The sequence below is a fragment of the Schistocerca serialis genome, chromosome 2 (genome assembly GCF_023864345.2).
Source record: "Schistocerca serialis cubense isolate TAMUIC-IGC-003099 chromosome 2, iqSchSeri2.2, whole genome shotgun sequence".
In the NCBI taxonomy this organism is placed as follows: Eukaryota; Metazoa; Arthropoda; class Insecta; order Orthoptera; family Acrididae; genus Schistocerca; species Schistocerca serialis.
Window position 1 is genome coordinate 46,806,266 of NC_064639.1, and position 24,158 is coordinate 46,830,423.

At 45.2% G+C, this 24,158-nt stretch overlaps 1 protein-coding gene across 3 annotated transcripts in view; it reads left to right on the plus strand.

The window, feature by feature from the left end:
• The first annotated feature begins 717 nt into the window (after positions 1-717).
• LOC126455439 (uncharacterized) overlaps positions 718-24,158 on the plus strand; it is a 140,593-nt gene continuing 117,152 nt past the window's right edge. For all 3 annotated transcript variants that reach the window (XM_050091189.1, XM_050091188.1, XM_050091190.1), the window contains exon 1: positions 718-846. In XM_050091189.1, the coding sequence (XP_049947146.1) occupies positions 766-846 (81 nt within the window). In that variant the 5' untranslated portion in view covers positions 718-765. The remainder of the gene's footprint in view (positions 847-24,158) is intronic.

The following is a 24,158-nucleotide window of genomic DNA, read 5'->3' on the forward strand; positions in this document are numbered from 1 at the left end:
AGCATGGCTGAATATTTCTGCAGAGGACTTCCAATGACCTTTCAAGTCCATCCCACGTCGCGTTGCTACACTACGCCGAGTGGAAAGAGGTCCGTCACAATATTAGGAGGTATCCCCTGACATTTGTTACCTCAGTATAACTTGGCTGCAATTTCTGTACAGGAGAAAGTTTCAAATATGTGAATGCGGTGAAGTGCACTCTGGAGTAATTAAGAACTCTCTGTTCCGGAACTGATCCAAAATATCATATTTGAGGATAAAAAATGTTCATTTAGGAAACGGCATTCTGGATATAATCAGTAAAACAAAAGTTCTTCGTAATAAAAACACCCGATGCAAGAATTTCATTTACACAGCACCATGAAGGCTTGCATTGCACTATCACTGCTTACAATGTCCGACAATATTTTATTTGGCCTGGCAAGGCTGCCGAGTCAGACATTCCTAATGAAAAAAGAAGTTTGTAAAGATCATCGAGAACTGGACCGTGTGACTGCACATCCCCAGGAAACGGAGTTAACCGCTCAACCACGAAATATGCTTTAACAGGTAGCGAATTCCGCAAAACAGGAAGAGGACTATGTCATGCTGTCGTGACCGACGAGCGTTGCAGGGAAGATAAGCACGGTGCGCAAGCGTGCATGGAGAGGCGGCTCTTTGTTAGCTCTGGAGCATTCAGCAAAGTGGGACGCGCAGGCCGTCACGCGACGTCGCGATGCAGCGAGCACAGCAGTGAGTGCGTCGCGAGGTCCAGTCGCGTCCAGCATGGAGGCCCGAGTGTTGCTGTTGGTGGCCGCGGTGGCAGGAGCCGCGGCGCCCCGCGCAAGCGCGAACATCGCCCTCGCCGTGAGTGTCCGCGTTGCGCCTTTGTTTCATCAGGGGATGCGCCAACGCATTTTCTCCCTTTGGAATTTTACACTGCGGTTCTAAACGTCACAGTCACTATCCAAAGTCACGTAAATTCTGTCTGCTGCATGCGCAATTCTCGTTCCTCGAGAATAATCTGAAATTGTAACTTGGTCATCCAGTACCAGATAGAGAATAAAATCTTTATTTTCAGAGTTCCACATAATTATAGGCCGAATTTAAAAAATTAAAATGCTGTCTAATAACATTCTAAAGCCAAGATCGCATATATATTTCTTTCATTAAAACAACCGCTTTCGACCGACTTTGTTATCATCTTCAGTTCTTAAAAAATCTTTTTTGTTATGAAACGTGTTATTTTAAGTTATACACACATCAAAATAAGTTTTGTATCGCGTGGGTTCCGAGAGTTCCGGAACCTATACAGAAAATTGGAACAGAGGTCAACACAAACATCGTTCCAGTCTCTCTGTATCTCCTCTATGTCCGAACAAATTCGCTTTGGTTCATTCTGAGATGAATGGACACTTCCCTTGTTGAGAGCCCTTCGTTGCACAAAGTAACAATGCGGACGCGATCGAACCGCGGTATTGACCGTCTACGCATTGTTGAACTAAGATGAGCTGTGTACCTCCTTCCTGGTGGAATGGCTGGAACTGATCGGCTGTCTGACCCACTCCATCTAATAGATGCTGCTCATGCATGGTTATTTACATCTTTGGGCGGGTTTAGTGGCATCTCTGAACAGTCAAAGGAACTGTGTCTGTGATACAATATCCACAGTCAACGTCTATCTTCAGATGTTCTAGAAACCGGGGTGATGCAAAACTTTTTTGATGTGTGTATGTTCCCTGTGTGTGTGTGTGCGTGTTTGTCAGTTCCTAAGGGACCAAACTACTGACGTCATTGGTCCCGTCGCTCACAGATGAGAACTCAGTGCATACTGTAGAAGCATATCTATTTTCATACGCTGCACATATTCTAATTATTAAAAATCGGCCTTAAACGTCGTATAAGGTATTGCAGCTGTACCTTGTGTGCCGCTTAAGGCGGATTTTCAATGTTTAGAATATGCACAGCTTAGGTAATCAGACGTGCTACTGTGTACTGTGTTTCTGTAATATGATGACCATCTGTGAGCGTTTTATACATGGACATGGCCATTTGCACAAGTATTTTATGTTTTTATATACTTTAGTTATGCTAAAGCTTTTACAATGTGCTACTTTTTTATCCACATGACCCATTGGTGTAATTTTCAACTTACAATAAACACTTCACATAACCGTCAGATTTTTTTAAGCCTTAAAGATGATAGCAAAGTCTACCGAAACTAGTTGTTTTAAATAAAGAAATACTTATGTGATCTTGGCTTTACAATGTTTTTAGCAAGTAAAACAGCTCTCTATTTCTGTCTTCTCAAAATCAGAAAATTCAGTTAAAACACTGTCACAATCTACTCATTAATAGGTATAATCTTAGGTTAACGGTTTAACACAAGAAGTCTAGTAATAAAGTTAGAAACTGTGTATACATCTTTTGGAGCTCAAAGTGTGAATATAATCCAAACTATATTCGTCCAGTATTTGAAAATGACTTCCAAAAAACTTCACACATTTCTTTTCTCACTGACGCCGCCCACCCACAAAATGACGAACGGAAAAGAAAGTTACTACGTCTTCGCTGTTCATGCAATGAAACTTCAGCATCGCACATGCCAGTATAATTTATTACTTCTTTAGTACTACCACTGCTCGCAACATACTGTAGTGGTAACTACTGCCACCGAATGTATCAGGCTGACCAAATGTAGCGGGAAGAGGTAGAAGGCACCGTATTGAGACTCATCCTAGCTTTCCAAGTGATTTATTGTTTCCAACTACAGTGTCATGTTCCCCTCAGTCTGCATTACCGGGTCCCGCAATGCTGAGGACACCACTTCACTGTCTGCAAAATGGCTGTTTCAGCGACCCACGCTCGCACTGTGTGTCGACTGGTGACTCAGCGCAGCTCGGTGTGAGCTGCAGGCACCCAGCTGTGTGCTTCTCGCCAGCGTGGTTCAGATCGCGGTGACAACAAGCGCCCGCGATCCCGAGTCCGACTCAGGATGGCTCCGGCGTGTGTTGGAAGCCAGGACAACTGCCCACGGTAGTGAGCCATGGAGTGGCCAGCCACTGGCTGGCTACGGACCCCACATCGGCCTCAGAAGGTCGAACAACCGACCCGCCGTGGACTGGAACGCTGGCGCCCCATCTGCTGCTCTGTGTAGCAGGTCGTGTGACACGCCCCGCAATATAGGAGAGCTGCAACACTTCAAATGAATCTTGTTAGAAACCTGCACCTATTTATAAGCGGCTGTGCGCCTCTGTTTTGCCATGCGCGCTGCTTCACGTCACGTACTCATAACCAGCTAGGTTGGCCAGTGGGCCCCTTCTGCCTGTGATTTGCGAGATGCAAAACTGCTAAGTCTACTCTTTCAGCAGTTTGATGGCCTTGTGGCCTCTATTCTACTTCGCAACTGTTGTTATGCATAGCTCATTTTAATTCAACCTGCACCTGGCTGTAACTTGTGCTCAGAATATTGCACAAAGCCAACTTTCCCTATCCTAAACGGTAGTGCCGCTACATTCATTATTCCCCTTTTCGGAAAGACTCGGTCCCCGGTTCGACCCTTAACTAGCTCTTAACTTGTTTTGGTCGGCACCTATAACATTTTTCCTTACTTTCAGAAAACTTAAATGTGGTCTAGTGCCCCTTAAAACCATGACATGAAACAAAACGTAAAAATTTCTTAGTGGACGACAACTGCTCGATCAACCCCTTACCTACTCGTCTCACGGCCTCGGTATCCAATTCACTGGGACTTGGACTACCCTTGGTTCTCTCTTGGAATTAGCTCTCCGCCTGACCAGAAAGAAAACAACACATAACAAAGTTAAGGCTGCGATGACAGTTGGCACAGAGGTGCTGAAAATGATCGTTACTTGCCGTTACCTTTCCCTAAACTGAGCAATATGATGCACAAGCCGTTCGGCTGATATGCGCCCCTCTTGCTCTAAAACGAACTGGCTTACGGATCTCAACAGACCTGGCTCCAGAGTTTGATTTAACAAGGTCAGATTCTGCCTTGGCAAAAACTCTGAAGTTGCCTCTCGCCAGTACAGCTGTGGCTGTGTAACATTCAATTGCGTGACTCCTGAAATTGATGCTAGCAGGTGGAAGGTTGGTCCTATTATGTTACACGTAGTTCGATTGCTTAAAATTCCGCTCCCCTCGAGCTCTATACGTTTCGCTTCTTCAAACACTCCCCGCTGCTACCAAATTCTCGTAGGTGGAGAAGATCCAGTGCATACCGACCCGTTGCAAGTTCAATTTTGGCTCCACGATGTCCCTTGAACAGTCTATTCCTTTCCCCCTGGCTAAAAGTAGCTGCACTGAGCATGTGTCCCATAGTTGTAGCTTCATGGATTTTCCTCGAACATTCACCATTTTTGATCCAAACCCAACACCGATTGTGTGACTACTTTCATTCTTAAATTTACATTACAGGAACTACTTCAATAAACACGACTGCCCTGACCCAGTACTATCGATAGCTAAGAATTTAAACAGGAAATCGTAGGACTCTGGAGTCGTTCAACACATATTTATTACGGCTTTGCCACAAAATTTACTCCAACGCATTTATTTCACCAGAACTGCGTTTGATTTCTCCTCCAACAACACTCCACATACGTCAGACGCTACGTTTCCCTTTTCAGGGATCACCATCACCCTTCCTCCCCCTTCAAAAGGACAGCTGTCTGCAGCAGGTTATATTCGAAAATACATACAACATATGAAAATACAAGGCCTAATCACGCTACACAAACCCAATGATACATGACACGAAAAAAACTACAAATACTCTACCATTTTCTGGATCGCAAATCATATGGCACTTCATGCTGTACTCTATCTTCCTGGTTTTCTCTGTGCTTAGCACCTCTCTTCACTCTCTCTTTCTTCCTCCTTCCTTCCTGTGACACTCCTGGAATCACATCCTGGCAACCCTTAAATGGCTGTAACCGCTCAATGTGTATTATCGTTGTTCTAGTTGGCAGCTGAAGCTTAATATTATCGGGGGATGTGGTTTCAACAACTTGGTAAGGCCGTTAATACCTCGTGACGAACTTCTTCGTTTTCCCTTTTTGCGTATGGGGGCTAGACAGCTTATCCATTGCCCCACTCTATACTGCGGTAAACTTCCTTTCCGCTTTACTGCGTCTTCCTGCCTTTCCAAAGCCTTTGTATTCGCCTTTTGTACCGTTTCCAAACATCTCGAATTGTCTTTGCGAATTGACGTACAGATTCACCGGTCCTTCCTTTCTGTAGCCTCATCAAATCAAACGGTGACGGCATTTCTCGCCCATACACTACCTCATACGGAGACAAACCGGTATTTGTATGGACTTTTGCATTGTATGCCCATAGAGTATGCTTTAAATATGCCACATAAAAACTCAGCATCTTCCCGATTGTTCTGTCTACATATTCTGTCCTTCTGTTGGCCTATGGATGCAATGCGCTCGTCCTCAACTTCTTTACGTTCAACGATTTACACAGTTCCTTCACTAAATCCGACATGAAGTTGGTCCCTTGGCCAGTAATTATTGTCTCCGGTACACCAAACTTCAAAATCCAGTTGTTTACTAACGCTTGCGCGACCATTGCTGCCTGTTGATTTGGCATAGCCACCATCTCCACATACCTCGAAAAATGATCTATTATTGTCGAACGAGTCTGTTCCTCTATGGTGTTCGCGTGAAACATCCTAAGGCATCGATCCCCAGCACAGAGAACGGACATATCACTTCCGGCAATCGTTGTAGCTGTAGCTGTTTCCGGCTCAAATCTGCTCTCTGCGCACATGGTATATAATTCTTGACATACTGATCCCCATCTACTTTCCTACCTCTCCACCAATAACTCTCCGCCATTCTTCTATTCCTCGCCCTGCACCCTCCACGACCAGAAAACATGTGATCATGTGCTTCCTTTAAAACCTCGTCTCTCAACTTCGCTGGCACTACTACCCTTGGCCCTAACTTCGTTTCCCTGCACAGAAGACCGTCGTACATATTAAATTGTGGCTGTGTCCAATACAATTTACAATCGTTGTCCGCGTCCTATAACTCTTGCCATACTGCTAGGTCATAACCTATGACTCCTACTTTTGCGCCTTCCTACTTAGTGCACCCACATTACTGTGCTTCTTCCCAGGTTTGTGCACCACCTCGTAGTCGAATTCTCTAAGCCCATCGCGCGAGTCTAGTGGACGGATTCAACCTCAACAACCACTTCAATGCAGCATGATCTGTCACTACCCGAAATCTTCTCCCATATAAATAACATTTAAAATATGTAATTCCACAGATTACGCTAAGCATCTCCCTCTCTGTTGTTGAGTAATTCTTCTCTGTTCTAAGGCCCTGCAGTCATGGACTGTGCGGCTGGTCCCGGCGGAGGTTCGAGTCCTCCCTCGGGCATGGATGTATGTGTTTGTCTTTAGGATAATTTAGGTTAAGTAGTGTGCAAGCTTAGGGACTGATGACCTTAGCAGTTAAGTCCCATAAGATTTCTTACACATTCGAACATTTTTTTTCTTCTCTGCTGCATTCAACTGCCACGACGCATAGGCTACAGGATGTTCTTTCTCATCAATTTCCTGACTAAGAACTCACCCTAATGCTTGATTCGATGCATCGCATGCTAGTATAAACTCCTTTTCAAAATCTGGAAACACAAGAACCGGACTTCATGTTAACACTTCTTTCAGTTTGTCAAACGCTTTCTGACACTCTTCTGTCCACTCAAATATCACACACTTCCGTAACAATCGCGTCAACGGCTGCAAAACCCTTCACGAACTTTTGATAGAAACTACAAATTCCGATGAATGACTGCCCTTCCTTAACTGTTTTCGGTTCCAGAAAATCCCTTACAGCCTGTACCAACCTCGGATCTGCTCGCACTGATAATATGATTCAAATATTTTACTTCTTCTAATTCAAAATGACGCTTCTCCACGCTCAGCGTCAAACAAGCTGCTCTTAACCTCATAAAGACTTCCCTTAACCGCTGTCTATGTTGCTCCATACTGCTTGAAAACACTATAATCTCATCCAAATAGACTAGACAGTGCCGTGGTTTCAGACCCCTCAAGACACTGTCTAGCAACCTCTGAAAAGTTGCCGGAGCGTTTTTCAAACCGAATGGCATTCTAATATACTGGTAACGGCCTCTAGGAGTAGAGAAAGCAGATTTTGGGCGATCCTCTGGAGTCACCAACTGATGATAACCACTTGTCAAGTCCATCGTAGAAAAGCCCTGGCACTGTCCTAAGTGATCCAAAGTCTCTGGTACGTTTGGAATGGGGTATTCGTCCGGTACTGTCTTATTATTGAGGTATCGGTAGTCACAACTGAACCTGTATTTCTTAGTTCCACCCATAGATTTTTTAGGCACAACGACAATGTCCGCTCCCCAGAAACTCTTACTATGCTCTGTAATACCGTCCGCAAGGTGCTGATCAATGAAATCCTCCAAAAATAGGCTGCAAGTAACTCCGTATTCTGTATGCTTTACGGTAAACATGTGCTCCATTCCCTGTTGGTATCCTATGTTGAACTAATGGAGTTGCTGGTAACGGCCCTCGTGGAAAAAACAAATCCTTAAATTCCCACAATATATCTTCCATATGCACTCTTTCTCCTTCTTTTAAATGCTTAATTTTGTCACTCAGTGCAGTTCTATCGGTAGTTAGTAGTGGATCGCTTCGCCTACCTCTCGAACACCAATCTTCGTCATCTGGCACATTCAAATTTACTACTAAAACTCCTTTCCTCAAATTCGCGTCTACAGTGCTACAATTATCCACATTCACGGGAACTACTCGCCCTTGTTCCCCTCCTGTACGCGTACAACACCACGTTCCACAAAACAACCCAGTGAACCCAAAATTTCATTATCTTCCAATGGTTCAATAACACATACTGTACCCACACTTACCCGAAGCGACTTCCCGGTGCCACTAGCCACACAATCATGCTTCACGAACTCGTAACATGCTAGGTTGGCCAGTGGGCCCCTTCTGCCTGCGATATGCGACATATATGCTACGTCTACTCTTTCAGCAATTTGACGGCCCTGTGACCTCTATTCTACTCGTACTTCGCAGCTATTGTTATGCGTAACTCACTGCAATCCGCCCCGCACCTGGCTGTAACTTGTGCTCAGTATAATGCACAAAACTAACTTTCCCTATCCTAAACGGAGGTGCCGCAACAATACGTTGCATAAAGTATCCCTATATAACAGTGAAGGTCCTCGGGAAATTATGTGATTATACAACAGAGAAGACGCAGGAGGCAGAATCTGCTTTCGTCACTGAAGACCACGGCGGGCCATTCCATCTTCTGAGTAATCCAGTGACAGCAGCAGTCGAGCCGTGCACGTCGATGCTGTGTCGTGAGTGGAAGACGGGCTAGGGCCGTGCGTGCTGTAGGCCCACTGCTGTAAGTCGCGCAGGATGTGGTGGCCGATGTGCAGTGACGGGTTTTCGCCCCAAGAGCTGGCCGAGCTCATTCGTTTGCTTAGCAGGGGAGGCCACCGTGACTCTTCCACCTTTCGGCCGGTAGGTGATGACAGAATCGACGCGCATGCCCTGCAATCTTTCTCAAACCATTTTACAGAAGCTATTAGGTAAAAAAAAATTGTAGCTTTATGTATCTGGTTCTTTATGATGTTCCCATTATTTCGTTAATGCTGTGGGTTTTGGAACAACATAACTGAAGTCATCATACGTTTATTTTGTACCGAGGATGTGCTGTTTCATGCTGACCTTACTTTTCCTCAATTCCTCACTTAATAAACTTAGTAAACCACTGTTCCCAAATTCTCTCGCAATGGCGTCTGCACAACATGCTAAAGTGAGATTGTGTAAACTCCGCTACGTTTTGGCAAAAGAAGAAAATTTTAACATGACAACAAGAGAAATGTGTAAATTTTACCCAAAATTCTCCATTCGTGACTCTTCTCTGAAAGCTACAAATGGTTAACAAACCAGGCGAAAATAAATCGCTGTATTTTCTGCGCAATTCTTTTTAGACAATAACCGAAGAAGACGTGACAGATCTTTCTGATAGGTCACCATGCAAGTCAGAGCATGGGGGGGTCCCGCTTAATATTCATCAAAAACGTGACTGTAGGCTTCAGTTTAGCACAGCGCTTCCCCTCCAGCGCTCTGAGCTGCCTCCCATCACTGCCGCTCTCCGCAAGCTGCCCCAGCCGACTGCGCATCTGGCGGCCGCGGCATTTTGCGCGCTCTATAGTAACCGGTTCGTAGCTGTGTCGTACCACTGCTGCCCTTACAGTACGACGATCCTGGCGGACATCGGTCTGCGTGAACGTCCAGAACCCCGTGGCCACTGGTACCAGCATCGTTGCACAACTGACGCAGCGCGTCCGACTTCTGTAGTAGTACTCCAAAGGAAGGACCATTCCACCACGCGGAAGGCCACAATTTGGCCCTTCTCAAATCTGCTCGTTTGCCTTTAGGTGCGTCTCCAAGACATGGTTACCCCCTTGCTTGACACATCTGCACCACACTGGCCTTCTGGCTCTGAGCACCCCCTATTAAAGCGTAGATACAGATGGCGCTCTTTTACCTACGCCACTACGCTAGTGTTGGCGGAAGACGTTGAAACCATTATCAGTAAATCTACTATCCCTCAGGTGGCATACGCCGTCATCGAATCAAGACCGAAATCGTCTTTCCAGGTGTACTATCTTTTTTTCTTTCAGCGGTGTAGTTACATTTATAGGAAATGTATTCGCAACTGCTAATATGAACCACCTTTGGCTCTGCATTACAATGATGACAATGAAAATTTGTGCAGAACTCCGACTCGACCTTCGATGTCTCGCTTTGCATTAGAGATCGTCTTAATCGCTTTGCTTATCCCTGTATAAATTACAACCACAGCCACACCTCCACATGTCGACGTCCTTGGGTCACAACCTGCACGTTACATATACACTCCTGGAAATGGAAAAAAGAACACATTGACACCGGTGTGTCAGACCCACCATACTTGCTCCGGACACTGCGAGAGGGCTGTACAAGCAATGATCACACGCACGGCACAGCGGTCACACCAGGAACCGCGGTGTTGGCCGTCGAATGGCGCTAGCTGTGCAGCATTTGTGCACCGCCGCCGTCAGTGGCAGCCAGTTTGCCGTGGCATACGGAGCTCCATCGCAGTCTTTAACACTGGTAGCATGCCGCGACAGCGTGGACGTGAACCGTATGTGCAGTTGACGGACTTTGAGCGAGGGCGTATAGTGGGCATGCGGGAGGCCGGGTGGACGTACCGCCGAATTGCTCAACACGTGGGGCGTGAGGTCTCCACAGTACATCGATGTTGTCGCCAGTGGTCGGCGGAAGGTGCACGTGCCCGTCGACCTGGGACCGGACCGCAGCGACGCACGGATGCACGCCAAGACCGTAGGATCCTACGCAGTGCCGTAGGGGACCGCACCGCCACTTCCCAGCAAATTAGGGACACTGTAGCTCCTGGGGTATCGGCGAGGACCATACGCAACCGTCTCCATGAAGCCGGGCTACGGTCCCGCACACTGTTAGGCCGTCTTCCGCTCACGCCCCAACATCGTGCAGCCCGCCTCCAGTGGTGTCGCGTCAGGCGTGAATGGAGGGACGAATGGACACGTGTCGTCTTCAGCGATGAGAGTCGCTTCTGCCTTGCTGCCAATGATGGTCGTATGCGTGTTTGGCGCCGTGCAGGTGAGCGCCACAATCAGGACTGCATACGACCGAGGCACACAGGGCCAACACCCGGCATCATGGTGTGGGGAGCGATCTCCTACACTGGCCGTACACCACTGATGATCGTCGAGGGGACACTGAATAGTGCACGGTACATCCAAACCGTCATCGAACCCATCGTTCTACCATTCCTAGACCGGCAAGGGAACTTGCTGTTCCAACAGGACAATGCACGTCCGCATGTATCCCGTGCCACCCAACGTGCTCTAGAAGGTGTAAGTCAACTACCCTGGCCAGCAAGATCTCCGGATCTGTCCCCCATTGAGCATGTTTGGGACTGGATGAAGCGTCGTCTCACGCGGTCTGCACGTCCAGCACGAACGCTGGCCCAACTGAGGCGCCAGGTGGAAATGGCATGGCAAGCCGTTCCACAGGACTACATCCAGCATCTCTACGATCGTCTCCATGGGAGAATAGCAGCCTGCATTGCTGCGAAAGGTGGATATACACTGTACTAGTGCCGACATTGTGCATGCTCTGTTGCCTGTGTCTACGTGCCTGTGGTTCTGTCAGTGTGATCATGTGATGTATCTGACCCCAGGAATGTGTCAATAAAGTTTCCCCTTCCTGGGACAATGAATTCACGGTGTTCTTATTTCGATTTCCAGGAGTGTATTTCATTGAGGAAGGACATATTTAGTGAAAGTCGAGAGCCCGGTATTGGCGAATGAATACGAAATAGCAGTGTGTGTTTTATTAGGGAGTGCGATCAAATTTTCCTTCGGAAATGCTTGCCTGCTACTGAATGTGATGGAGTCACTTTGTAGCGTAGTAGTGTCTGATTTTCGAAGTCGATCTTTTCTGCTCGCTAATCAGGAACAAGACAAGGCGATGGTCTTCTGGTGGTTGGTCGTTTCATTCTAACACACTTCTGTGAATATAGAGACTGCTTCATTCAAGACCTTATTCTTATGCGAACTAGTTTTAATGTCACACAACAGTTTCTGATCATCCACCTCATATTACTCCTCGCGTAATACCGTATGAAGCGAAAGAGAGCTATAATGCTCAAAGTGAGCTGAAGTGAAATCTTTATGGAAAATTTGGAAATTGGTGGTAAGTTCCTATGAGACGAAATTGCTGAGGTCATCGGTCCCTAGGCTTACACACTACTTAATCTAACCTAAACTAACTTAACGCTAAGGATAACACACACACCCATGCCCGAGGGAGGATTCGAACCTACGACGGGAGTAGCCGCGCCAACCGTGGCAAGGCGCCCATGACCTTATCCGTACGTAAAGTAATCCTATTGATACTTCGTAGACAGCACAACATAGTTTTAACTTGTCATCGAATTATATTCATGTATCTTCAATAAAATTTGACATTGGCCCACTGGAACATGCAATGTATTCGAAGTACGTTAAGTTTTCTATTCGCAGATATCTTGCTCGCTTTCGGTAGATATACAGGGTGATTTTGCTGAATGGTAACAAACAGCAGGAAACTATCCCTGTAAAGGAGCAACAGTTTCATAATATGGATAATATGGACATATGGCCTGAAAAGCATTGCGGAGCTAGGGGAGGGGAGGGGGGGGGATATTAAGGGTACATCCACTTGAAGGTGGTAGATGGGAGATCTTTGAGAGTGTAGGTTGCAAAGATTGAAACATTCATGACAACACACCAGGCGCTGCATTTTTACTATGGACGCATGATGAATTAACGGATACCCTGTGGCACAGACACTGTTCGTATCCATCCACACATCCATACGACATTTCTTGCTCCCTATCATCCCATGGATGGTCTCCTGCACTTCGTTCGCATTTAGTAAGACTACCCTGCATAATAGTTGAACTGTTTCCACTGTAATGAGTCATCACCAAAGTTAAAGAACCGTAGCTTATTACAAAAGGAGCGCGTCTGCTCGTTATTAAGCACTCGTTGTGGTCACTTGAAATCAACTGCTTACTCTGAACGTAATACAGTGCGTTCGCAAAGTCTCTTCGCAGAGTAGTGACTGGCGTATTGTGACGAGCGAGTTGATCAGCCACCATTGACCAGACGTTTTCAATTGGTGAGAGATTTGGAGAGTGTGCTGGCCAGGGCAGCACCCGAACATTTCCTGTATCCAGAAAGGCCCGTACACGACCTGCAATATGCGGTCGTGCATTATCCTGCTGAAATGTAGGGTTTCGCAGGGATCGAATAAAGGGTAGAGCCACGGGTCGTAACACATCTGAAATGTAACGTCCACTGTTCAAAGTGCCGTCAGTGCGAACAAGAGGTGACCGAGACGTGTAGCCAATGGCACTCCATATCATCAAGCTGGGTGATACGCCAGTATGGCGATGACGAATACACGCTTCCAATGTGCGTTCACCGCGATGTCGCCAAACACGGGTGCGTCCATCATGATACTGTAAACACAACCTGGATTCATCCGAAAAAATGACGTTTTGCCATTCGTGCACCCAGCTTCGTCGTTGAGTACACAATCGCAGGCGCTCCTGTCTGTGATGCAGCGTCAAGGATAACCGCAGCCATGGTCTCCTAGCTGATAGTCCATGTGCTGCAAACGTTGTCGTACTGTTCGTGCAGATGGTTGTTGTCTTGCAAACGTCTCCATCTGTTGACTCAGGGATCGAGAGGTGGCTGCACGATCCGTTACAGCCATGCGGATAAGATGCCTGTCATCTCGACTGCTAGTGATACGAGGCCGTTGGGATCCAGCACGGCGTTCCGTATTATACTCCTGAACCCACCGATTCCACATTCTGCTAACAGTCATTGGATCTCGACCAACGCGAGCAGCAGTGTCGCGATACGATAAACCGCAATTGCGATAGGCTACAATCCGATCTTTATCAAAGTCGGAAACGTGATGGTACGCATTTCTCCTACTTACGCGAGGCATCACAACAACGTTTCACCAGGCAACGCCGGTCAACTGCTGTTTGTGTATGAGAAATCGGTTGGAAACTTTCCTCATGTCATCACGTTGAGCCGGATGTTGTGACCGAGCGGTTCTAGGCGCTTCAGTCTGGAACCGCGGGATCGCTACGGTCGCAGGTTCGAATCCTGCCTCGGGCATGGATGTGTGTGATGTCCTTAGGTTGGTTAGGTTTAAGTAGCTCTAAGTTCTAGGGGACTGATGACCTCAGATGTTGTCCCGTAGTATCCACAGAGAGAGCACGTTGTAGGTGTCGCCACCGGCACCAGCCTTGTGTGAATGCTCTGAAAAGCTAATCATTTGCACATCACAGCATCTTCTTCCTGTCGGTTAAATTTCGCGTCTGTAGCACGTCATCTTCGTGGTGTAGCAATTTTAATGGCCAGTAGTGCACATGTCGCTGTATAAGCTAGGGTGGGGATTCACTCCCAGTGGTTGCAGTTATATCAGGAGGGGGGATTCAACATAATTTTAATTAAAACAATAAAGTTAATTAATTTTATTAATTGCAATCAAATGCACTGTAAACTCTAACATCACAGTAGATACAGGATATGTTTTCCCCTTCCTTGAAGGCATAGTTTAACACGTTTACATTTATTTGCGAACGTCTTTACCATTGTTTCACGTGGAATGGAATGCAGATAATCAATTTTTTTATTTATTTATTGCCAAATTATAGACCTTTTACCTGATGTTTAAAACATGTCGTACATCTTAAAATTTTCGTTTTTCATCTTTTTACAGTTTTCTTTTCTTTTGTTTTATCTACAATATTTACAAAGAGTGATACTTTTCAAAATAATAATAATTTAAGGTTGAAATATAAATAAAATTTTGTTGTTCTTTTAAGAAGAGTATAAAAAGATGATAGGATAGAGCAGTGATTTGTTAGTACCATCACCGAATGCGACTGACGGTGAATAACTCGGAATGGTTTCTTAGAGCCGTTGACCGCCAGTCGCACACACACAGAAACACACTCTCACGCTCACTCACTCACACATACATACACACACACACACACACACACACACACACACACACACACACACACACACACACGAATGGTTATTAGTAGAGAAATAATATTGCTTATCCTATTTATTACTAATCCTATGTATTAACTACTTTAGATGCCCATCCATGTACAGCATTTGGTGATTTCTTGGCTAGAACGCCAGAATCTTATGCTTATTTACTGTCACATCTCAGCTTCCTCCTCCTGTTCCTCCTCATTGTCACTATTTTCGCTGTCACTGTAGGTATCGCTGTCCACCCTCTGAAGATTGTTGTTACGTTGCACATGGGCACGTCTGTTATGTCGTGTCCGCATGTATTCTTCACGTGTTGTTTTTGAAATACTGTTCGTCAGTGCGTTTAATTGTTCCCATTGTTCTTCGTCTCTTATTGCTGTGTATTAATCTATGTTAGTATCTGTGTAGTCTAAGTGTAGTGTAAGTCCATTGTTCGCGTGTTGCCCGCAGAAAAAGAAAGAGAGTGTGTTCTGGGGAACCTTCTTCCCCGCACGTGCATGTAGATGTCTGCCTCAGACTCACTTGGTTTAAGTGCTTGGGTTGATGTCCGTGTCCGGTTAAGAAAGGTACCATACCGCGGCTGGGATCGATATGTCTCATTCTCAATCGCTCCCTTACGTCAGGGAGGAAGTCGTGCAGTCTACGTCCCTTATCACTTACAGCCCACTCACCTTGCCATGTATCCAGACGCCGACTTTTAAGGTGACGTATCGTCTCTATTGGCACACCGGTTATTGTGTGTACCTTATCTAGTCTCCCCACCTTTAACCAGTACCATGCAGCTCAGTATTTGATCGTGATATCTATGGGAAATATTCCGAGCACCACACACAGTGCATCCGCAGAGGTGGTACCGAAGGCTCCAGATAGCCTAAGTAGGACACTTCTCTGCCCTCGTCTGACCGATGCTTTGATGGTGACCACGTTCAGTCTGTGTTCCCACGTGCTAGCTTCGAGAGCGCACAGTGGTATGTCCGTATGACTGGTAGAGGTAGTCTGTACTGTGTTTGAATTTAGCGTCACCAATTTGTGCAGTATTTTTTCTGCTTTGTCTGTTGTTAGACTTATGTGTTCGTGGAAATTCAATTTTTCATCTATGTGTACGCAAAGATAGCGCACAACGTGTGCTAGTTTGATGTTTGTGTCCCCAATTTTAATCGAAGGATTCCTTTGCAGTGATCCTTTCAGTAAAGTGTATGTTGTTTTGTTTTCGGCTATCCTGAGTTTGATGTTGTGACACCACTGAGTAATTGTAGTATTCTCTTCTAACTGGGCTCTGTTGTTTGCAGTGACTACAACTAATAGGTAATCTGCGTAGGTGACAATTCCGTCTGACCTGTCATCCCCATCCAGAAGTTGTAGGAGGGGTTCGATTGTTATGTCCCAGAAGATGGAGCCGCAGATCGAACCTTGAGGACAGCCTTTGGTAATGCTTTTGATTACTTTCCGACTGTCCACCTGCCATTCGACTACTCGGTTCTTACAGTAGTCTAGAAAACTGTTGTACAGTGACTGCGGTACAAGAGATGTCTTAGCTTCTCCTGAATCTTTGCTAGGGTGTTTATTAGGCATATTGGCCTGTACGTCTTTAGATCTGAAGGATCCTTGTCCGCTGATTTCTTAATAACGTTTGCTTTGGAGGTTTTCCATACTGTAGGTACCCTGCCCAGCCTTAAGACATCGTTCAGCAACGATGTTAGGAACGGGGTGATCTGCGGTGCTAGTTTTCTCAGTGGATACCATCTGGTCCAGGTGCTTTCTTGTTCTCGATCTCTGAAATTGCTAGCGCAACCTCTTCTTGCGCAAAAGGACAGGTGACAGTTACAGTGTTGTATGGTGTGTGTAGGTTTTCCCTTAGTATTGCATGATATTGTGTGTCTGTATCGATAACGTCGTCAGGGAGCAGTTTATACAGCATAAACTCCGCGGTATTCCTCCATCCCGTCGTCATCGTGCCGTCATCCTGCCTTAGCGTTCTCAGAACTTTGTTTTGTTTTCGGTCATCAGTCTACTGACTGGTTTGATGCGGCCCGCCACGAATTCCTTTCCTGTGCTAACCTCTTCATCTCAGAGTGGCACCTGCAACCTACGTCCTCAAATATTTGCTTCACGTATTCCAATCTCTGTCTTCCTCTACAGTTTTTGCCCTCTACATCTCCCTCTAGTACCATGGAAGTCAGTCCCCCATGTCTTAGCAGATGTCCTATCATCCTGTCCCTTCTCCTTATCACTGTTTTCCACATATTCCTTTCCTCTCCGATTCTGCGTAGAACCTCTTCATTCCTTACCTTATCAGTCCACCTCATTTTCAACATTCGTCTATAGCACCACATCTCAAATGCTTCGATTCTCTTCTATTCCGGTTTCCCCACAGTCCATGTTTCACTACCATACAATGCTGTACTCCAGACGTACATCCTCAGAAATTTCTTCCTCAAATTAAGGCCGGTATTTAATATTAGTAGACATCTCTTGGCCAGAAATGCCTTTTTTGCCATAGCGAGTCTGCTTTTGATGTCCTCCTTGCTCCGTCCGTCATCGTTTATTTTATTGCCTAGGTAGCAGAATTCCTTAACTTCATTGACTTCGTGACCATCAATCGTGATGTAAAGTTTCTCGCTGTTCTCATTTCTACTACTTCTCATTACCTTCGTCTTTCTCCGATTTACTCTCAAACCATACTGTGTACTCATTAGACTGTTCATTCCGTTCAGCAGATCATTTAATTCTTCTTCACTTTCACTCAGGATAGCAATGTCATCAGCGAATCGTATCATTGATATCGTTTCACCTTGTATTTTTATTCCACTCCCGAACCTTTCTTTTACTTCCATCATTGCTTCCTTTATGTACAGATTGAAGAGTATGGGCGAAAGGCTACAGCCTTGTCTTACACCCTTCTTAATACGAGCACTTCGTTCTTGATCGTCCACTCTTATTTTTACCTCTTGGGTGTTGTACGTATTTTATATGACCCGTCTCTCCCTATAGCTTACCCCTACTTTTTTCAGAATCTCGAACAGCTTGCACCATTCTGTATTGTCGAACGCTTTTTCCAGGTCGACAAATCCTATGAAAGTGTCTTAATTTTTCTTTAGCCTTGCTTCCATTGTTAGCCGTAACGTCAGAATTGCCTCTCTCGTCCCTTTACTTTTCCTAAAGCCAAACTGATCGTCACCTAGCGCATTCTCAATTTTCTTTTCCATTCTTCTGTATATTATTCTTGTAAGCAGCTTCGATGCATGAGCTGTTAAGCTGATTGTGCGATAATTCTCGCACTTGTCAGCTCTTGCCGTCTTCGGATTTGTGTGGATGATGCTTTTCCGAAAGTCAGATGGTATGTCGCCAGACTCATATATTCTACACACCAGCGTGAATAATCGTTTTGTTGCCACTTCCCCCAATGATTTTAGAAATTCTGATGGAATGTTATCTATCCCTTCTGCCTTATTTGCCCGTAAGTCCTCCAAAGCTCTTTTAAATTCCAATTCGAATACTGGATCCCCTATCTCTTCTAAATCGACTCCTGTTTCTTCTTCTATCACATCCGACAAATCTTCACCCTCATAGAGGCTTTCAATATTTTCTTTCCACCTATCTGCTCTCTCCTCTGCATTTAACAGTGGAATTCCCGTTGCACTCTTAATGTTACCACCGTTGCTGTTAATGTCACCAAAGGTTGTTTTGACTTTCCTGCATGCTGAGTCTGTCCTTCCGACAATCATATCTTTTCAATGTCTTCACATTTTTCCTGCAGCCATTTCGTCTTAGCTTCCCTGCACTTCCTATTTATTTTATTCCTCAGCGACTTGTATTTCTGTATTCCTGATTTTCCCGGAACATGTTTGTACTTCCTCCTTTCATCAATCAACTGAAGTATTTCTTCTGTTAGCCATGGTTTCTTTGCAGCTACCTTCTTTGTACCTATGTTTTCCTTCCCAACTTCTGTGATGGCCCTTTTTAGAGATGTTCATTCCTCTTCAACTGTACTGCCTTCTGCGCTATTCCTTATTGCTGTATGTATAGCGTTAGGGAACTTCAAACGTATCTCGTCATTCCTTAGTACTTCCGTATCCCACTTCTTTGCGTATTGATTCTTCCTGACTAATGTCTTGAACTTCTGCCTACTCTTCATCACTACTATATTGTGATCTGAGTCTATATCTGCTCCTGGGTACGCCTTACAATCCACTATCTGATTTCGGAATCTCTGTCTGACCATGATGTAATCTAATTGAAATCTTTCCGTATCTCCCGGCCTTTTCCAAGTATACCTCCTCCTCTTGTGATTCTTGAACAGGGTATTCGCTATTACTAGCTGAAACTTGTTACAGAACTCAATTAGTCTTTCTTCTCTTTCATTCCTTGTCCCAAGCCCATATTCTTCTGTAACCTTTTCTTCTACTCCTTCCCCTACAACTGCATTCCAGTCGCCCATGACTATTAGATTTTCGTCCCCCTTTACATACTGCATTACCCTTTCAATATCCTCATACACTTTCTCTATCTGTTCATCTTCAGCTTGCGACGTCGGCATGTATACCTGAACTATCGTTGTTGGTGTTAGTCTGCTGTCGATTCTGATTAGAACAACCCGGTCATTGAACTGTTCACAGTAACACACCCTCTGCCCTACCTTCCTATTCAGAACGTATTCTACACATGTTATACCATTTTCTGCTGCTGTTGATATTACCCGATACTCATCTGACCAGAAATCCTTGTCTTCCTTCCACTTCACTTCACTGACCCCTACTATATCTAGATTGAGCCTTTGCATTTCCCTTTTCAGATTTTCTAGTTTCCCTACCACGTTCAAGCTTCTGACATTCCACGCCCCAACTTGTAGAACGTTATCCTTTCGTTGATTATTCAATCTTTCTCAGAACTAGTGGGGTTTTTATCTTCTCTGTCAGTATTTTGTATGGTTCCCCCCATATATTTTGCTCAATTACCGCTATCTTCAGTTCATCTGTTGTTAATGGGCTATTTTGATACACGAATGTTTTAGCCGCATCCCAAAACAAACAGTCGGGCGGCAATAGATCCGGAGAGCGCGAGGGCGAGAGACATTACGTAACTACTCTGTCTTCAAAGATTTCACCCTAAATTCGTAAGGACAGTTGTGCCGTATCAGCAGTAGAGATTTTTTCCTTTTCTTTGATAAATTAGTGACTGATTCCTTTCTACTCAAGTTGTGCCACAAATTCCTCTTCACCCCATTTCTATTCAGAACCTCCTCATTAGTTACGCGATCTACCCACATAATCTTCAGCATTCTTCTGTTGCACCACGTTTCTCTTATTGTCTAAACTACACACATCAAAAGAAGTGTTTCATCACTTCGTTTCTGAGAGTAGAGACCAACACAAACATCATTTCCGCCATTTTTGTTGCTCATGAAAACCACACACTGCATGTTGTACCACCATACAGCGAGACCTTCAAGGTGGTGGTCCAAATTGCTGTACACATCGGTACATCTACATCTACATTTACACTCCGCAAGCCACCCAACGGTGTGTGGCGAAGGGCACTTTACGTGTCACTGTCATTACCTCCCTTTCCTGTTCCAGTCGCATATGGTTCGCGGGAAGAACGACTGCCGGAAAGCCTCCGTGCGCGCTCGAATCTCTATAATTTTACATTCGTGATCTCCTCGGGAAGTATAAGTAGGGGGAAGCAATATATTCGATACCTCATCCAGAAACGCACCTTCTCGAAACCTGGACAGCCAGCTACACCGCGCTGCAGAGCGCCTCTCTTGCAGAGTCTGCCACTTGGTACCTCTAATACCCAGTAGCACGTCCTGTTGCATTGATGTATGCCTATATTCGTCGTGGCATACTATCCACAAGTTCATCAAGGCACTGTTGGTCCAGAGTGCACCACCGCTCAACGGCGATTCGGCGTAGATCCCTCAGAGTGGTTGGTGGGTTACGTCGTCCATAAACAGCCCTTTTCAGTCTATCCATGTTCGATATGGTTCATATCTGGAGAACAAGCTGGCCACTCTGGTCGAGCAATGTCGTTATCAAGAAGGAAGTCATTCACAAGATGTGGACGATGGGGGCGCGAATTGTCGTCCATGAAGACGAATGCCTCGCCAGTATGCTGCCAAGTTGAGTGCACTATCGGTCGGAGGATGGCATTCACGTATCGTACAGCCGTTACGCCGCCTTCCACTACCACCAGCGGCTTACGTCGGCCCCACATAATGCCACCCCAAAACAGCAGGGAACCTCCACCGTGTTTCACTCGCTGGACAGTGTGTCCAAGGCATTCAGCCTGACCCGGTTGCATCCAGACACGTCTCCGACGATTGCCTGGTTGAAGGCATATGCGATACTCATCGGTGAATAGAACGTGATGCCAATCCTGAGTGGTCTATTCGGCATGTTGTTGGGCTCATCTGCACCGCGCTGCATGGTGTCGTGGTTGCAAAGATGGACCTAGCCATGGACGTCGGGAGTGATATTGCACATCATGCAGCCTATTGCGCACAGTTTGAGTCGTAACACGACGTGCTGTGGCTCCACTAAAAGCATTATTCAACATGGTGGCGTTGATGTCAATGTTCCTCCGACTCATAATCCGCAGGTAGCGGTCATCCACTGCATTAGTAGCCCTTGGACGGCCTGAGCGAGGCTTGTCATCGAGAGTCCCTGTCTCTCTGTATCTCCTCCATGTCCGAACAACGCTCTGAGACGCCTGGACACTTCCCTTGTTGAGAGCCCTCCTGGCACAAAGTAACAACGCGGACAGTGATCGAAGCAGATTTAAAAACTGAGACAAATGCTGGCTTAAATTGTCTCAAAGTTGAAGCCATTGCTGGATTCGAAAAAGTCCGCGAATATCACCAAAAACTACGAACGGAAGCTTCAAGTGGTTCAAATGGCTCTGAGCACTATGGGACTTAACATCTGAGGTCATCAGTCCCCTAGAACGTAGAACTACTTAAACCTAACTAACCTAAGGACATCACATACATCCATGCCCGAGGTAGGATTCTAACCTGCGACCGTAGCTGTCGCGCGGTTTCGGATTGAAGAGGGCTACGAACGGAAGTTAATGAACAGTTTACTAAAATCTGGAGAGAGGCGAGAGACTCGCGCGAGCTTATACAATCGTTAATGGTTGACCAGAAAAAGATGCGTTCTAACGTTGACCAGGTGCAGGACCCAGTGTCTTATGTTAATCAAAGAGATGATAATTTAGCACATAAGACGTCTGGTAAGGAGCAACAATCGTGGAAGAGCTCAATGTCAGAAAACGTGTCACGCGAGTCGCATTAAAAAGATTCGATACACTCACTGAAAACACCGTCTCAAAAAATCAGAAACAGTATGAACAGCTTCTTACAGAACTGAAGCAGTGTATCGAGAACCGTACAGAAAGCAGTAGTGAGGCAACGAAATCGGTAGTATCATCCGACATAGTGATGGACAAAAATCCAGAAGTAAACAAGTCAGTTGTGCAATCTTTCGTAGCAGCAGCGGAAACACAAAAAAAAAACATTAACTTCCAGTCGTACATCCACAAGAGGTTGCGTCAGTAGTTACCGACACGAAACAGAAGCAAATGAGAAGACAAAAGTTAACACAGGTGAACGAAGCAGGTAATGTGCGGTCACAGCAGACAATGGAGCGAGAAACGGTAAAGGCGGCAATTCCAGCAGAGCGGCAGCCGACCCTCCGAACGTACGCGAGTGACGCGAGAACAGAGCAAGTTGCGACGACACATGCACCAATTTCTCAATTTCCAAGTTATAGTACAACGGGTTATTAACCGCAAGTCAATATGAATCAACTAGGAAAACAAAAGACTGATCCACTAACGGGAAATTTAAACGAATCTTTCAGTCCGATACACGAGGAACGGCACGGTTTAGATAACTGCACACCACTGCGTAGATACGAAGCTAGATGGGACGTAAATCTGTCATCTCAGGACCCAAATGTATCAGAACAAATACAAAACAACATGACAGTTGAAGGGACCGGGTAATGTTGTGAAAACACAAACGCCGTATGGTGGAATAGAAAAATTTGACAATGATCACCTTTTGATAGTCAGAAAATTGCAACATTACAATGAAAGCGGGAACGGCTTATACACATGCGCGTTTGTAAATCAATTCCAGATCGGTTTACCAGAGCATTGGCCCCTTAGACGTAAACTTGACTTCATTTGTGGGCATATGGAAGGCGCAATAGCGGAAACCATGCAAAGAGTAGCTGCAAATTGTCAATCGTATGAACAATTTAAATCCACATTCTTGAAGCGATACTGGTCCACGGAATCCCAAATTAGAATAAAGTATGAATACAGAAAGAGTTATTCGAAAATTCAGGAGAAAAGAATCCAGTTAGATTTTTCGAAGAAATGACAAAAAAAGAATCAATGTTTAGTAATCCATACAGTGATGAGGAGCTGATACGTATATGCACAGTTACCGTTGCGACATCAGCAGTCACTGGTTGGTAGGAGATAATATACAAGCATTTAAAGGGATGTTTAGAGAACTTGAATTCATCTTCAGTGAAGATGACACGAAGAAACAATGGTATGGGGGATAATAGCAACAGATAAGACTTTAACAATAATGACAATGGCAATAATAGCGTAGGAAAAGGTAATCATTTTGGAAGGGATGGTAATCGTCCATGGGATAACAATAATAACTATGGTTTTGGAAATAAACAGAGATCGCAAATTAATTATGGTTTTGCTGGGCCGCGGAATTACAATAGTGGATTTGGTCTTAGACACCACGGTGATAACTATGATCCAAGATATAATCACCGTGCAAGCGAGGCAGGTAGGATTAGAGGTTTTCAACCACAAAATCCATGCTACGCAGGTGGAAATGGAATGGACAGAACGCAGAAAGGTTGGGAACATCAAGCTTTAGCAGGACAAAACACGCGAAATGAACCGGTACAGGAAATCGAATTGAGCCTACCAAATCCAGGTAAAAGACAGAATTGACAAGATGAACGGTATGAAGACCAGTCATAAGTGATTCAATCGTAAAATGAAGTTAATTATATAATTAAACATGTAGATAGACTTAGTTTTGATCAGCAAGATTCCGAAGTAGGTTTAGGGAGTAATCGGTTACAAATACCAGCATTCTGGGATTCAATTGTGTGGGAATCGACCGATGATGAGGAACAGGAGTTATTAACGGTGAATATAGACTGTAGTACAAAAACTGATGATGACCAAATTGTAAAAGATGTTGCTCATTTATACGAAAAGGAGAGAGAAATACTATGCCAAGAGGATAAAGCACCATTGATAACACCAATAGCGATATCTAAGGCAGATGATTATATATACACTCCTGGAAATGGAAAAAAGAACACATTGACACCGGTGTGTCAGACCCACCATACTTGCTCCGGACACTGCGAGAGGGCTGTACAAGCAATGATCACACGCACGGCACAGCGGTCACACCA